At 38.4% G+C, this 17782-nt stretch overlaps 1 protein-coding gene across 1 annotated transcript in view; it reads left to right on the forward strand.

Moving 5' to 3' along the window:
- The window catches only part of CCDC91 (coiled-coil domain containing 91), a gene marked incomplete at its 5' end in the record, with an annotated part of 133582 nt that overhangs the window by 33217 nt on the left and 82583 nt on the right, over positions 1 to 17782 (forward strand). The window contains one exon of the mRNA XM_082011971.1: positions 16039 to 16116. Within this exon, the coding sequence (XP_081868097.1) occupies positions 16039 to 16116 (78 nt within the window). The remainder of the gene's footprint in view (positions 1 to 16038; positions 16117 to 17782) is intronic.

The following is a 17782-nucleotide window of genomic DNA, read 5'->3' on the forward strand; positions in this document are numbered from 1 at the left end:
CAACACCACCAAGCCCACTAAACCATACCCTGAAGTGCCACATCTACACGTTTTTTTGAACACCTCCAGTGGTGGTGACTCCACCACCTCCCTGGGCAGCCTGTGCCAATGCTTGACCACTCTCTCAGTAAAGAAATTTTTCCTAATATCCAATCTAAACCTCCCCTGGTGCAACAGGAGGCCATTTCCTCTCATTCTGTTGCTAGCTACTTGGGAGAAGAGACCAACACCCACCTCACCACAACCCAACTTTCAGGTAGTTGTAGAGAACGATAAGGTCTCCCCTCAGCCTCCTCCACACTAAACAATCCCAGTTTCTTCAGCCACTCCTCATAAGACTTGTGCTCCAGCCCCCTCACCAGCTTTGTTGTCCTTCTCTGGACATGCTCCAGCACCTCAGTGTCCTTGCAGTGAGGGGCCCAAAACTGAACACAGTATTCGAGGTGCGGCCTCACCAGTGTCGAGTACAGGGGCACGATCACTCCCCAGCTCCTGCTGGGCCACACTATTTCTGATACAGGCCAGGGTGCTGTTGGCCTTCTTGGCCACCTGAGCACACTGCTGGCTCATGTTCAGCCGTCTGTCAGCCAGCACCCCCAGGTCCTTTTCTGCCGGCTAGCTCTCCAGCCACTCCTCCCCAAGCCTGTAGCGTTGCATGGGGTTGTTATGACCAAAGTGTAGGACCTGGCACTTAGCAGCTCTTTGAGACATGTTGCAATTCCTATGACAGTATTTCATAAACTTTCAACACACTCCTGTTCTGTCACCACCAATTAAATTGTCTTGTCAGATACCAATCAATGCCATAACTGATGAATCTTCCATTGCACAATAGAAGCCCAGTAGATTTTATATAATATTTTTAAAGAACAAACAATTTTTATTCATTTTCTGATATTTTGTGGTTTTAATCTCTGCTGTACTACTCAGGTTTTTAAATGTGGCCTCCAGTCTTTTAAATAGCTTTACATAAATCTGCATGCATCCAGCTGAGGAAGGCTATATTCCTGCAGGATTTGCTTTCACTTGTTGAAAAGACGTTTAGCCAAGAGGCTTACTGTAAGCAATGTTTGTACCCCTCTGAAGAGCAGAGCTGCTCAGAAGAAGGACGTGTCTTAATCATGGCTTTCCTCATCTGGATTAGCCAATCTGTGGGAGGTCTGATGTAGAGTAAAATACCAAGAAGTTTCAAACAAAGTTAAAATACAGCTAAAGCTTTCTGTCAAATTCAGTCCTAATGCTACAGCCTTTTAAAAGCGTGAGCTTGTTTCTGCATCCCTGCCAGCTGGCTTGTAGAAAGGAGCCAAGGGACTCTCAAAAGGGGTGGTATATGCATGGTCTTAGTTTGTAGAGTTAAAGGAGATGATATTTGTGTTCAAACTGGAATCCCTTTGCTTCTCCTCTCACTTTTTCAGCAACAGGAGGGTTCTTGCTGTTGTTACTTTGTTCTACTCTTGAATTTTTTGGGGGAAAAGTGTGATCTCTGGGTTCTTGTTTTTTTCTGTGGGGTTTTGGATAGGTTTTTTGTTGGTGTTTGTTTGTTTGCTTTGAACTGCAGCACATTGAATAGATTAAAAAATAGAGCTGTGGAGAGAGTTACTGTTGTCCAAAGAAAAAATTTCAAAGATGAGAACCATGGTTTTACCATTGTTGGAGGAAAGGAGAGAGTGATGGGTATTCTAGTGTATTCTAGAAACAATGCATTGGCAAAGTGAAAAAAATGTAGAGTGTGAATGAGTGTTAGATACAGTAATGGAAAAGTGAGTCCCTTGGATGGGACTGCAGTTCCCAAACTGAGACAATAGGAAAAGGAAGGACTTTAAGACGACAAAATTTTTAATAAATTTTACCTATAGTAATTCTGTTCATGTCACTTTATCTCTGTTCCTTGTTTAGGCAGGAGAGAAGTTGCTAGGCAGGTGGGGTTTTTTTCGTTTTGGTGGGGTTTTTTTTGTTCCCCCCCCACAGTTCTTTCTTGTTGAAGACTTTCTGTAGTGGGAAAATTCTTCTGTGCATATCCACATACAGCTTCAACTGAAGTAGGTAAGTTTCATCTGAAGGCCAGGTTTGACTTAAATATTTTTTTCTAACATTGTCTCCAACTTCATGTTTCATCCTTCAATTAATCCCCTGCTCTTTTCCTTTCAAAAAGACTGACTCCTGTTGTAAAAGAAATGGTATTCTTTCTCAAAGAATCAGTCTCAAAATGTTTTTTTTTTTTTTTTAAGTGTTGGTATCATCAAGGTCGAGAATTAAATGGAGGGTGTAAAATAAAACAGGCACATCAGGAATCTTAGGAATCTTGAGTTTTATTCCTCTTAGAGTATCTTTTGAAAAGCACAGGTTTATGCCTATTTTTGTTGTTTTCACTGTAGATTTAGAATTTTGAATGTTTATCTCTGAATCCACTTGCCTTTTGTGGCCAATTTTGAAAATAGTAACTTTTTTTTAAAAATAGATTAGGTGACATAGATGAATGATCTGTAGTTTTTAAAATCTAGCAAGTCTTTGTATTTTTCAGTTTGCAATTAAATAAAAAAACTCCAAGCAATTAAAACCCAGCATTATAATAGCTTTTAGTTACCTATAATTAACTGAATGTGGCATCAGTTATTGCTGACTTTTTTCAGAAAGTTTCATCTGATGTGTTCTGGCTTAAATGAAAGAAAATTTTTGATTTTTGGTAATTTAAGAGACTTCTTTGCTCGAAGGAAAAGAATAGATTAAATATATCATCCTTTTAATAGATTGATTAGATTTTCTACCCACCCCACCCCCAGAAATGTAACTTTTCTCTTCTGGACTAAGTAGTTCTGTTTTTAATTCAATGACATCAATGTTTCACAGTAAGTAAAATAGAGAAATCCCCTTTAACTTTGGCTTGTATCTCCTTCCATTAGCTCACAAGTTAAAAAATAAAGAAATGCTTGTTCAAGTCTGTATCTAGACTCCAAATATGAGGGGGTTCTTTTGGTGGTTTTTTTGTTGGTTGGGTGTTTTTGGGATTTTTTTTTGTTACAAATACTGTACAATTGGAACTTCACTGACAGGCAACTAGGGGTTGTGACCATTTTTGCTAATCAAGCCAAAGTTCTTAAACACAGACTTAGAGAGTAAATACCATCATCTCTTTTTGTGTACCTTACGTGTTGCTTGCAAAGTAAGGAAGCAAGACAATCTTCTCTCACATACGAATTTTACATCTATTTATTTTTAAGAACTGTGAATCTACACATCCCAGAAGTGGGAAGTGGTAAAAGAAATAACCAAAACCAGATTCCCACTCACCAAGCAACACAAAAATGGAACTGATTTTCAGGGGCCCATGTCAAATGTGCGTATACAAATACATGCAATCTGGGAAACAATCAGGGGGAGCCAGAGCTCTATGTGCAGAGGCTGAACTATGACATAGTTGAAATAACTGTGATGCGTTGGGGTTCTTTGTGTGGCTAGTTCTCTAGAATGGATGATAGATATCAGTTCATTAGAAAGGCAGGGAAGAAGAAGATGTGAGGTTGTAATTTATAAAAATGAGCAGCTTCAGACCACGGAGCATAGGAGAGGACAGACCACAAAGTTCAGGAGAGCAGACTGGTTTAGTTAGGGGATGAGAGAGCTGGCTGTCACTGTGAGAGACTTCTGTTATCAGAATTATTGCTCTTGCCGTTTCTGGGCACATGAAGAAAGTGACTGGAATTAGCCAACATGGATTTACCAAAAGATAAATCTTGCCTGACCAACTTGATTACAGTCTGGGGGATGAAGGGATTGAGAGCAGCCCTGCTGAGAAGGACTTGTGGGTACTGGTGCATGAAAAGCTGGACATGAGCCAGCAATGTGCACTCGCAGCCCAGGTGGCCAACCATATCCTGGACTGCGCAGAAAGAAGCATGGCCAGCAGGTCGAGAGAGGTGATTCTGCCCCTCTACTGCACTCTATTGAGACAGCACCTGCAGGACTGCATCCACCTTTGGGATCCCCAGTACAAGAAAGACATGGACCTGTTGGAGTGGGTCCAGAAGGGGGCCACCAAAATGATCAGAGGGATGGAACACCTCTCTTATGAAGAAAGCCTGCGAGAGTGGGGCTGTTCAGGCTGGAGAAGAGAACGCTGCGGGGAGACCTTACTGCAGCCTTCCAGTACTGAAAGGGGGCTTACAAGGAAGACGGGGACAAACTTTTCAGCAGGGCCTGTTGTGATAGGACGAGGGGTGATGGTTTTAAACTAAAAAAAGGGTAGATATTAGACTAGATATAAGGAAGAAATTTTTCACAGTGAGGGTGGTGAGCCACTGGCACAGGTTGCCCAGAGAGGTGGTAGATGGCCCGTCCCTGGAAACATTCCAAGTCAGGTTGGACAGGGCTCTGCACAACCTGATCTGTTGAAGATGTCCCTGCTTATTGCAGGGGTGTTGGACTAGATGACCTTTAAAAGTCCCTTCCATCCCAAACTATTGTATGATTGCTTTCTTTGATGAAACACCTAGGCTGTGGATGAGAGAAATGCAGTGGACTTTGAATATCTTGACCTCAATCTGGAGAAGAAAGGCTTAAGGGGAACCTGGTAGCGGATGTCCAGTACCTACAAGGTTGTCAGAAAAATGGAGCTAGGCAGGCTCTGGAGATATGCAAAGCAGCAGGATGAGTGGAAATGGTCAGAAACTGAAAAATGGGAAGTTGCAACTTGGTATAAGGAAAAAAATATTTTTATGGTGAAGGTAAGCATTGGGATGTTCTAGCCAACAAGGTTGTGAAATCTCCATCCTCTGAGGTTTTCAAGGTCTGACTGGATAAGAATCTGAACAATTTGTCGGAATTCAGTGTTGATCTTGCTTTCAGATGACCTCCAGACATCCCTTCCAACCTGAATGATTGTGTGATTTTGTGATTTAATACTTTGGTCATAAATAGCCCGCTCCCAGTCACTAAGATCATAACTCAAACTCAGGCTAAACTCCCCAGGATGAATTATTTGGAATATTTTACTGCAATCTGGCCTACCGCATTGCCAGCAAAAAGACATTAGCAATTAAGGACATGGCCAGAAATGCCTGAACCAAAAATCTGATTAATGCACTATTTGAAATGTTACACTATCAGTGTATCAGTTACTGTAAACTTAAATCACTGTTGTATAGAATATAATATTTTTGGTGTTTTTAAATATATCTGCCTTGTTAGAATAGGAGTTAATACTATGCAATGTATCTCTGTTGTATGAGGTTTTACAGTAAGCAAAACATAGTAATTCAGAATGTGGAACTGCATGACTAGTTCCCTAAGATACACAACAAGAAGGGAGACGGTCTTCTTATGAAATATATGTATCTATGATTTGGGTACATTTTTCTGGACTGTGGGAGATGCTTCCTTCTAGTTGGAATTTTTCTGAGGTTAGACAACAAACCCTTTCCTTCAGAAACTATACTAAGTACTATTGTATTTTAAAATAAGGGAGAAGTTAGTTCTGCTTTCTTGATTTACTTTTTGGTTGTCTCCGGCGAAGCTGTAACTTGTGTCTCTTTGGATTGGTTTTTGTTTTGTTTTGTTTTTTTCCTACATGCTTAGATTATTTATGAATTTGTCAGGTATGTGAAACCAATAACCAACAATTTAATCTAGACGTTTACAATTTAACAGCACTTCTCTGGATGCAAGGAAAATGTTGGAGTAAGTTGCAGATGCAGTTTGCATTATGAATGGGGGCAATATGGTCTGACAAATGTTCGATTTTTAATTCATAAACCTCTTTTGTCTTGAACAACAAGGTCAAGAGTTGTCTTGCAGATCTTCAGCTGAGCAAGTCTATATAAGGCTCTGCTGTCATCTTCTTCCATGAAGAAGGTTTTTTTTTCTTGGCATTTGTATTATCCCAAACTCCTTGATTTGATGCTCAGCTTCCCAAACTGTTGTTCATTTTGTCTTCTAATCTAAATTCTTGTCACCTTTCTAATGGAACAAATAGAACAGCTTAATGAAAAGGTGAATTATTTTTTTTGTCTCTGGTTGTCCTGCAAGTTCTGTCATTTTTGTTCAATTTGCACATCATACCCTTCATTTATTGTCTTCAGGAAACAAACAAATAATAAAAACATTTGTAGCCCTGAATAAATACAGCAACCACTTTGTGTTGGAGCTTCTCTGCTTGTACTTTGATGGAAAAATAGCTGTTGATCAGCTGGCTTTCAGATAGCATATCTGATTTGGAATGTTTTTAGTGTTCCAAATTGTATTTACAAATTGGAAAAGGAGTTAAGATTGGAAGAAGAGGTAACTATGATCATTACTGTTTGCTTCCTGAGCTTTGTGTCAAGAGGCAGCTGAAGAAAATAGTTCAGATACTGAAAATGAAAAGGAGATTAAATATAAAGATGTAACTTATTTTTATGTTGATTTTGTAGTAAATAGGATTGTTTACATTATACTTAAACTTATTGTCTATACTACAAAAATAAGAAAGGAAGAAAACAATTTGTTCTTTTATTACATTGGAAAAATTTCAAAGATTATTATCTTAGAGTCTTTACACACAGTGATGCCCTGAGTTGTTTATATCTTCTAGAACTAAATCTTAGAAAGTTTTTATTCATGCTTAAGTAGAGTTTCTGCCTGCATGCTTTTGAAGCTATTGGACTGAGTGTCAAGTTTCTTTGTAGTCGTCTTGGGTTTTTAAACATACATGAAAAAACTAAAGCTATCCTCTAGGAATGTGCTATGAACATCATTATGTGTTATGAATAGTACAACTCTATGAAAATTCAATACGCATTATTTCGATTAGTTATATTTCTAAAACATATGTTGATGATTTGTCAAAGGTTAACAAAGCTGCACATGGAAATGTTAGCAATTTTTGGCCCACAAGGTATCTTTAGTTCAATTACAGTTTCGTTAATATAAATGGTGGTTTTGATTACTATTCACTGTGAGGTTTGGAGTTTCATATGTTTGAAACTAGGAATAAAAGATTACATCCAGAATAAATATTGGAAAACAGTATATATGGTGTAGTGAACTGTAGGCAATGGGTCCTTTGGAAGAGTTCACCTGTGATAGGTCCATAAATATGCAGAACTCCACTGTTTGCTTTGTAATACAATAGCAAGTTCTTTTTAGTACTTTCTGTGGAAAAGTTTTGAGGAAAAACAAATAGCCTCGTGATTAATACCTAGTAGATTAGGGCTTGGTAAATATGATTGTGGTTCACAGAATGGTTGAAATTGGAAGGGACCTCTGGAGGTCATCTACTTCAACTCCCCTGCTCAAGCAGGGCTACCTAGAGCCAGTTGCCCAGGACTGTGTCCAGACAGCTTTTGGATATTTTCAAGAAGGGAGACTCCACCACCTCTCTGGGCAATCTGTGCCAATGCCTGATCACCCTCACAGTAAAAAAATGTTGCCTGATGTTCAGATGGAACTTCCTGTGTTTCAGTTTGTGCCCTTTGCCTCTTGTCCTGTCATTTGCACCACTGGAGAGAGCCTGGCTCTGTCCTCTTTGCACCCCCCTTCAGGTATTTCTATACATTGGTAAGATCCCCCTGAGCCTTCTCTTCTCCAGGCTAAACAGTCACAGCTCTTTCAGTTTCTCCTTATGTGAAAGATACTCCAGTCCTGTCATCATCCTTGTGACACTTTGTTGGACACTGCTTTTTTTTTGTACTGGGGAGCCCAGAGCTTGATGTGCTACTCCAGGTGTGGCCTCACCAGTGCTGAGCAGAGGGGAAGGATTATCTCCCTTGACCTGGGGGCAACACTGTGTCTGATGTAGCCCAGGATACTGATGTCCACCTTTGCAGCAAAGGCACACTGCTGGCTCATGTTCAACAACTTCTCCACTGAGACCCTTCAAGTCCTTTTCTGCAAATCTGGTTTCCAAATGGGTGGCCTGCAGCATCTATGGGTGCAGGGAGTTGTTCCTTCCCAAGCGCAGGACTTTGCACTTCCTCTTGTTGAACTTCATGAGGTTCCTGCCAGGCCATTTCTCCAGCCTGCCACGACCCTCTGGATGGCAGCTTGACCCTCTGGCATACCAACCACTCCTCCCAGTTTTGTGTCGTCTGGAAACTTGCTGAGGGTACGCTCTGCCCCTCATCCAGATCATTGATGAAGTAATTAAACAGGATCAGACCCAGCATTTACCCCTGGCATACGCCACTAGTTTCTGGCCTCCAGCTATAGACTTCATGCCACTCTGGGCCTGGCTGTTCAGACAGTTTTCAATCCACCTCACTTTCTGCCACATGTCAACAGCTTCTCTATAAGGATCTTACAGGAGACAGTGTCAAAGACCTTACTGGAGTTTAGGTAGACAATGTCCACTGTTCTCCCCTCGTCTATCAAGCCAGTCATTTCACCATAGAAGGTGATCAAATCAGTCAAGCATGACTTTCCCGTGATGAAGTCATGCTGACTACTCCTGGTGACTTTCTTGTCCTTCCTATGCCTGGAGGTGATTTCCAGGATTAGCTGCTTCATCACTTTCCCAGCCTTGAGGTGAGGCTGACCATCCTGTAGTTTCTTGGGTGTTTCTTCCTGCCATTTTTGAAGGTAGTAGTGCCATTTTCTTACCTCCAGTTGTGAGGCACAGCTCCCAGTTGCCATGACCTGTCTAAGAGTATTGAGAGACGCCTTGCAGTGATATCAGCCGGCTCCCTCAGCACTTGTGGGTGCAGCCCATCAGGCCTCATGAACTTAATTATGTCCAGTTTGCTTAAGTATTTCCTGACCTGATCCTCTTCCACTAAAGGTAAGTCGTCCTTGCTCCAGACTTTCCCCTGGTCTCTGGGATTGCTGAAGGCTGGTCTTGCTAATAAAGGCATTTGTCATTCACCCTTTTGTCATTTCTACTTATAGAAGCCCTTCTTGTTGTCTTTGACATCCCTTGCCAGATTCAATTCCAGCGGGGCTTTGGCTTTCCTGACCTCATCCCTGCATGCTTGGGAAATGTCTCTGTATTCCTCCCAGGTTACACGTCCTTGCTTTCAACCTGTGTATGTTTTTGAGTTTTGCCAGGAGCTCCCTCTTCATTCATGCAGGCCTCCTGGCAGTTTTACTTGACTTCCTACTCATTGGGTTAACCTGATCTTTGGCAGTCTTTTTTTCATCCTTTTGCAGTCTGCAGGTCAGTTTCCTATCTAGAGAAAGAAGGAAAACTCTCCTTGTGTAGTTTTTTCATACATACTTATATAGTAATATAATATACTATAGTGTAATACATAAATACTAGTATATTTATAAATATAATATAATAATAATATATAGTATTTATAAAAGTATGTAATATTACGTTGGATGTTATACCTTCAGTATCAGTAGCTATTGATGCCAGGTGGCAACCCTTTCCAAGTCAATATTTTGTTCTTTATGAAAAATGGTGGAATTTGATTTAATCTGAAGACTGATGCTCTTGAGATAAAACATGAGAATGTCCTAATGAAGATAAGAATTCCTTTCATACTTACTGTGTTGTTTAATAGAAGCATTCTCTTTTGTCAGCCTCCCTAGGATTGTTCTTCTGTTTGCTTGCTCTTCTCTGCTTTCTCTTGCTGTTATGTCCCATCATTTCGATTATGTGGGGAAGTAGGAAAGCATCAGTGGCATAAGATGCCCTAGCACAGTTGTAGTTCTATTGCAACATTATATAATGTTTTAGAAACCTGAAAGCAGTCAGAGAAGGCTTCCTGAGCCAAATGTACTGAGCCCTTTACCTTATCATACAGTTTTGCTAGCAAAATGTATATTAATACTAAGAACACTTACTGTCAATTAACAGATTGTTTTGCATGAGGGTTAGCTCTTGTTTTTCTTGTTTAATGTCCTCCTCAGTGCAGAGTCTCTGTATTTATATCCTGTAGAATAAAGGAGCAGATATAAACTGTAGCTGTTCTTCACACAATATTAATGTCTTAAATGCAACAGGGTAGAGATCAATGTTGTACACTGCAAATACTTGAAGGGTTTAGTTACATGTGGTATGGGAACTATAATTATGTTTCGGTTTTGGGCAGGTACAGGCTCTTCCATACTATTTCCTTCACATTGTTTTTCACATTTAATCTGTCATAATGTCTCCCAGTAGACTGGTCCATTCACACTCGGCTCTGGCTCAGCTCAGTTCTAACTCAGCAGGAAATGTGCTCACCACTATGTTAGGAAGCTGCTCACGAAAGTTTGTTCACTACCTCATTTCATTATTTACTTCAAAGTCTTCTATTGTTGCATACTCCAGGTAGCAATGATATTTACTTGTACAAAATAAATGATAGTATCTAAATGATAGTATCTCCTTGGTTCCTGTGGTGAGCTTAAGGTTGTGCATACTGCATATTCTTTTGGTTATATAGGGAAATCTGAAATGTTTCTTTTCTTCCTATAAAAAGGTTTGTCCTTATCTTAATGTTCTCAGCTGTACCTTTCACTAGGATGTTGGTGATATGACCAAAGTGAAAATACTTTCTTTGTTATAGGCTTGGAGGCAATCCTGTGTCTTAGTTCTGGAGAGCTCACATTCTTATTTCACATGAAAAGAAACAGTGACCAATCTGTATTTTACAAACAATAGCACACTCTAGTGTGTGTATTAATTAGCCATTATGGACTGATTCTCATCATGCTTAACTCAGCTTTTCAGTGATTTAGTTCTGTTGTATTCAGTAATATTTTTTCTGTATACTTGGGTGAACTGGAGGAAATGTATATCTTCAAATGAGAAGTTACCAGTTTCTTAACAGAGTCATTATGATACTAAATGTTATTTATTATTTATTATGCTTTGAAAGAAAAAAGAGCTGATAATTTTTGTGGAGAGGAAAATCTTGATGTAATGGAGGAATTGAGTCCAATATGAAGAGTTTTAATGATGTAATTATACACAGCAAAACTGTGTAAGATGGATTTGAAGTTTGTCTTCTAATTTAGTTGCCTGCAGGGAACTACAGTTTACCTTTTTGCATTAGTACAGAAATTAGGAGGGAAGAGAATACATCACTTTCTAAGATGTTGGCTTCGACTTGCAGCTAATTCTGAAGATACCACAACCTTACAGAAGATAGACAGTCAGCATTAACTCAGATAACTGGCTAGCGCATTATATATTGTAATGTAAGACTCTTAGCAGGTGTTACTGAAACATTAGTATGGTTAAAATGTGGGTGCTTTGTTTTAACTTTATTTTTTTTTAATTTTATTGGCATATTTTTCTTGACTTTTGTTTTTAAATAGGGTTTATGAATAAGTAATGTAAAATGTAAAAAGCACATATTATCAGTTGACTCCAAATGCAGGATTTTATTTTATGGATCGTATTGGATTATTTGTGAAAGTGGGCAAAAATTTTGGATCTTTTACTGAATTGATTTTACTACTTCTATCATTTTTTCCCCACACATAAATGTGAGCTCATAGTGCTTCTTTGCAGTACTGACTTTTGCTTTATCTCTGTATTACTGCTCTGATCTTTTTTTAATGTTATAAAATGTGATTACTGATAACCTAATAGAAAAGAGAAAGAATTAAATTACATTTCTTTTGCTCTGATCACAAGAGAAGAAGCAGTGGGGAAATAAATACCTGTGCAGAAAATGTCATAAATTCAATAGACATGAGATAAATTAATTTCTTAATTTATTTTAAAAACTTCAGGGGTGTTTTGGTCTTAGTTACACCCACTATAGAACTGGGATTGTGCAATTATTATGGTGTTTACTGCTATAATTATTATGGTGTTTACTGCTGTGGAGTGATTATTATCAAAAGATACTTTGATACGTAGCCATTTGCTTTCTTTTCAGGTGGCTGTGTTTGGTGCACCTAATTTGCAGTACCAAGTCTCTTTTTTTGATCTGTTTTTGATACACATTGGGAGCACTGACACAAAATAATTTTTCCAAGCATCCGCTTTTGATAATGAGAAGAACTGCAGTTGCTTTGAGTTAGATGAGAAGGAAGTGAGACAGCAAGTACCTTTTCTTCCCTTCTTTTATATGCTTTCACTTATTGCTGTTACAATACGTGTGACACATGCAGGCATGCCAGAGTGGAAGGTGAGTAGAGAGTCTGTACAGAGTCTGTGGGTGGCATGCAGTTTTCCCCAACATTTCAAGACAGTCGGTCTCTTAAAAAGTTAGCAGAAAAATATATCAGCTTAAGAGTAAGTAAATATAATGAAATAAAATAAGTTTGAGGTCTTTACTCTCTCTTCTTCCCCCATCAGATCTCGCAAATCTTATTGCGGATCTTACATAGTGCTCTGAGAGGTGTTACCCTTACACTTCACTGTATGTGCAAACACATGCCCTGCATTTCTGTCAAAATGTTGGATGTTAACAAAGAACCCCGTTTAAACTGTTTATGCAAACAATGGTTCACTTAAACTGAAATGATTTAGGAAGCAATTCAGCTAAAAGATCTAAAAGAAGTGCTAATGCAGTTGGCAGGCAGTGACGGGCAGCTGGATGGCGGGTGGTCAGTAACCTTCCCTGCTGTCACAGCTGCTTCAGAAGGCTTCTCTGCCCAGCGGCATCCTTGAGAACCATGCTTCTCAGAAGCTCAGCAGGCATTTGGATCACTCTGCTTCTACAGTGGTTTGATTGACGGGGTCCTAACAAAAGAAAAGGAGAGTCTAGAATCACGTGGATTTTAGACTGTAAGAAAACTTTCAAGGTTCGATCCCATTTTCTCATCCTTATCATTCAAGTTTTATTTGATATATTTCAGAAGGCACATACATTCGGTAGCATTAAAGCATGTATTCTTATGCATAAATTGTTTGCAATGACATTTCCTCATCTAAGAGTCACAAAACGGAAAAAATTGAAACATTGCTAATGACTGAGCAATGAATTGCCTGTTACTTTCGTACTGTGTCCACACAGAATGCTTCATGCTCTCTGGAATGATCATCAAGATTTTGATCACAAAATAAAACAAACACTTCTGTCTTCCAAGTTTATGTTTAATTACTGTCAGTGTTCTGGTGCGAGATTCTGTCCATCACAAGGCACAAAGACAGGGGGTGAAAGTCCTCTGAGGATGATGTTTACTTAAATTTCAAACTTTTCAACTCGTGTTTGGATTCCTTTCTTAAAAGCCTTTATTAAATAAAGAATGTTATTGTTCCTTTCCTTTAAAAACCTCCGAAATCATGCAAACCATGCAGGAGAATTCTGCAAGAGCCAGAAAACACAAAATTCTTCTCTCTTTGGTAGGAAATTTGAATATTACATTTTAATTTCAGGTCTATGCCATTCAGATCTTCTCATAGAGCTTCCCTTTTCTTTCTTACAAGCAGAATATAATTCTAAGAGTAGTTATGTCAATTCATTAAACTAATTTTCCTATGGAAAGGCCAGATGTTATTGAGGATTTGTGAAGAACTGACATGACCATTGTTCATCAAATGAGTATGCTGCTGTTCTTGAAATGTTTCTGTTGTGTTCATAGCCAAATCATGAATCTCAGGAACTTTGATGTATCTTCATTGTTAGACAGTAAATCAATGCATACACTTTGAAAAATTAGTTACTTAAAGTGACTTTGGGTCGTCTTATTGGATATTACAAGGACCAAGCACACATTCCTTTGTGTGATGTATCTATAAGATTTTGAAACAGTATTTTACAGACTTTAGGAAGAAAAGGCCAGCCATCCTCAAAAGAATTGAAATGTACCCTTACAAGTTAAAAGAAATAAACTTACAGGCCTGCTGTCTTAGCTGGAAAATCTTGCAAATAGACACAGAAAAAAGGCAGTGTAGCATTCATCAGACTGGATGAAAGCCTTACTTGGAGGGAACATTGTAATGTGACTGTAAACTTTTTATCTGTGTGCTTGTAATAATGACCTTTCGTTCCCTTTTCTACCTCTGTTGTAGAAATTGATTGCTAGACCTGATCCAAGTAAACTGATGCCTTACTATTAGTTCTTTACTAATGACTCTTTCCCTTTACTTTTGGAAATATTTTAAGAAAGTACGTACTCTAAAATGTGTTGAATAGAATCTTCATGTTGGTAATTATACTTTGATGTTGATGCTTCAACTTGTGTTACCAGTTCACATTTAGCATATGACTTTGAACAAGTCACAAATTCTGAAAAACTTGAAAGATTTATTGTAAGAGGACAAACATAATTTTTTGCTTTCTGTCTTCATTTGCCTGGTAATATTAGTGAGAGGCACTGTACTTTTTACCAGAGTGAAATAATGTTACTTCCTCTATCAGCACACTTGATCCACTATGTCTCCTTGTTGTGCTCAAGGTAGTTCTGACAGATCTTAGATGGAAATCTTAGTGTTTTAACTATTCTCATTTAAAGGCTTTTCTCAACATGCAGTGCTTCCTCTTCAGTTTTGGTTTTGTTGTTTTGTTGGGTTTTTTTTCAGCTAGAGTAATTAATTACCACTAACTTCCTCTTTCTATATAGTTCTTTTTTCATATTTGTGAATTCAGGATATGCTACTATAGTAATTACATTTTTCTCATTACATTTTCCCCCCATGCTTACTTTTCACAGGGAATATATTTGTTAATGATTTGTGAAGTTTTGGAGTTAAGCTCTGGATCACATTTTTCCCCCTTATACCAATACTGTAAAAATATTTCTAGCTCAGCACTTTTTTTTTTTCCATGTGTAACATCTGAGTTTAACTAGTTTGTGGTATCAGTGATACCTATGCATCACACTGTGGTTAAACTGATGTACCCAGATGTTGTGCATTGTTATCTGATATGGTAGTTTATTTACACTTAAAAATATTTCCATCTTCAATTCTTCAGCTTCATATCAGTTGTTCTTGCACGGCTTCACAAAAAAACCCAGTTCTATTCAAGACAATCTGAATGACTCATTATATTTCGGCCAACAATAAGAAGTTTGTATAGCTATAATTTCAAACTTTTTGCTAAGATGGCCCTTTCAGAAGAAAGGAACTGAATGGCAGAGCAAAAACCTCTGATCAAATACAGAGTTACAGAGCAATTAATTTATTTTTAACATCTGATATGGCATTTCATAATAAAATTGAACATGCTTTGTTTAGACCCTAGGTTCTGCTAATTTCAAACATAGAGCTCTTGGAAAACATAGAATTGAATTCATTAATTTCAATTTAAATTTCTTCCAAAAAGCAATAAATATCTAGTGTAAGTTGTGTATGGTTTTGGCCTGTAATCACTGCAAGGTAAGGTTTGTGATGAATGTCTTTCTGCTTTCTGCACCAGTTTTCCAAGCTGATTTAAAGCACCTATGACCTGCTGTATTAGCTGACTTAAGAGCAGATCCCTGAAGCAAAGAATGAGAGTGGAGGGAAAATTTTTTTATCTTCTTACTAGTTGGTGATTTGAAAAAGTGGTGCTGCTCATTGATAAGCTTGAAATGCTGATGAAAATCTAATGAGGTGTTCACATTTGCAGACTTGGAGAGCAAACCACAGACAAGCATTTTTGTGTGAAGTCAAAAATATTAGAATGCTCTTGTCCATGTTATTTTTACATAATACCATGAATAAACTTTATTTGAAAAACATATTCAAGATGTCTTATTCAAGAACACTTTCCTGGCAAACTTAAGAATAAAAAAAAGATAAAAAAGGAGCTATGTAATGAGTAGGAGAAGGGTGTGCTCTTCTGAGGAAGCTGAAGGGTGTGCTCTTCTGAGGAAGCTGAATCTGATACTAGTCCATTTCAACATTTTTATTAATATAGGCAATAAATGACGTTTACTAAGAGAGTGATTTGGAAGTCCTGCCATCCACATATATAGCAAGAAACCAGGAAAATCACAGTAACAAAGAAAATTTAAAAAAAAATTGGAGAACCATTTAGAATTATCTGGAGACTAATAAAGTAAAATTAAAAAATAAAGCAAAATACTAGGACCAACTTGAATTGAACTTATATATACTGTCTAAAGAGCCAAGATGTGTGCATTTCTTCATGAAAGATACCAAAAATGAGGAAAATAATTGGTCTTAACAATTTTAATTAGAGTAATGTCAGGTGCCTATGTTGTATATAATCTTTCCATGTTTTTGTACAGGAAAAGCATAAGCAGGAGTTAGAAGACATGAGAAAAGCTGGACATGAAGCTTTGAGTATTATTGTTGAAGAATTCAAGGTAAATGAGTTGCCAAGATAACATAATTTCCATGTATTATTGTAATAGTATATAATAAGTATGCCCTACAGGAAGTCTTCTTCAGTACTGCTTGTTCTGGTTGCTCAACTTCTTTCACTTTAAGACTGTTATTTCTGTTGCTTCCAATTTTGATTCACCTGAAATTTTGCATGATGTCTTCTTGCTCTGCACTTTGGGAAACTTCAGATAAAGCAGGTTAGCCATTTTCAGTAAACTTAAACAAAACAAAACCAAACATGAAACAGAAAAAAACAAGAATGCTCAGTCAATTGTGGTAAACTTTGAGTTTGATTATTTATCACTTTTCCGTGGTTTGGCCCTCCTCAGTCTCAACAAACTGCATTTGCAGGGAAGCAGCCTTCACAGAGCAAGTCAGGAGGTTTTTATCTACACAGCACTAAGAGAAGGAGTTAAGGAACAAATAAGACTGAATTGTAATTCTTCTCTCATGTTGTTCCTATTTCCATTTAGCCAGTAAGATGAAAGAACTGGATGTTACCGTGGAGGATAAATCTGTGTCTCTTGTACTGTTACAGAAATTTTCTAGTAAGAAATGCACAGAGAACAAAAACTGTATCAAGTTAGGAGAAGGAGTAGGTAAAGCTAAGAATGCTAATTAGGCTTAAAGAGGTAAGGAAGATCTGACAGGGAAAAAAGACTGATAATAGGAAATGGAAAAGAAGGCTGTTTTTGAGAATGAGAAGGGAGACCCAAGACCTGGTAGGCAACTGTGAGCTGGGAATACAAATCTGACAATGTAATTAATAAGGGGAGATTCAAACCATAACTGTTCAGCAACAGTAATTCATGACGAAGAAATGATCTGGCACGGAGGGCAAGAAGGCCCAGCTGCAGAATGGTTTCAACTCACTGGAAGAAAGAACGCCATCAACTGAAGGACTTCCATGTAAAGGAGTGAGGTTTCCCTTGTAGCAACCCATCCTGGGATGTGAGTGCTCAGGGGCCTCTTTTGTTAAACAGAACTGATGCTATGGAGTGAACTGAACGCTGGGCTAAGGTGCCCCGTGCTGATGCCCACACAATCAGTGCTGGTGCAAGTGTATGTAAGGAATTGTCTCATGTTGCGTCTTTGCAGACTCCTAATAGAGCTGCTTATGGAGGTAGGACTGTCCAATCCATTGTTCATTAAATCTTTTTATGTTTAAGCACAAACATGTTTAATTTGTCTCAAGGGGTATGATAAAAATTCCCCAACACTGGGGGGAATGTAACGCGGCAAGATAAAAAGGATAGGATTGAGGTTGGGTATTGTGATTCACGTAATGAGCTAAAAGGTTCAGTCTAAGACCTGCTGTTCAAGAAGCCTGCAATACTGTGTTTGGGAGGCTAGGCAGGTTGGTTTGTTTTCAGCAAATACCCAAAACTTACTTGCAAGGTATGTTTCTTTCTGGTGGTGTCAGGATCTGCAGCTCCAGGATAGCTGTCTGTTCCAGATTCCAAGTCTGCTGCAAAATTTGGGATCCTAGTGTTATGCAAAACTTTTTTTTAGTTAGGTTCTGTGGAGTTTGTAGACTCCATTCCTCACATATAAGGTAGACCTACCAAGTTCCAGGTCTGAGAGGGCAGCATTCTGTAGGGGATGTTTTTAGGACTCTCTGCTTGAAGGCAGACCGTGTCGTAGGCT

Source organism: Phaethon aethereus, assembly GCF_964289735.1.
Source record: "Phaethon aethereus genome assembly, chromosome: 1".
In the NCBI taxonomy this organism is placed as follows: domain Eukaryota; kingdom Metazoa; phylum Chordata; class Aves; order Phaethontiformes; family Phaethontidae; genus Phaethon; species Phaethon aethereus.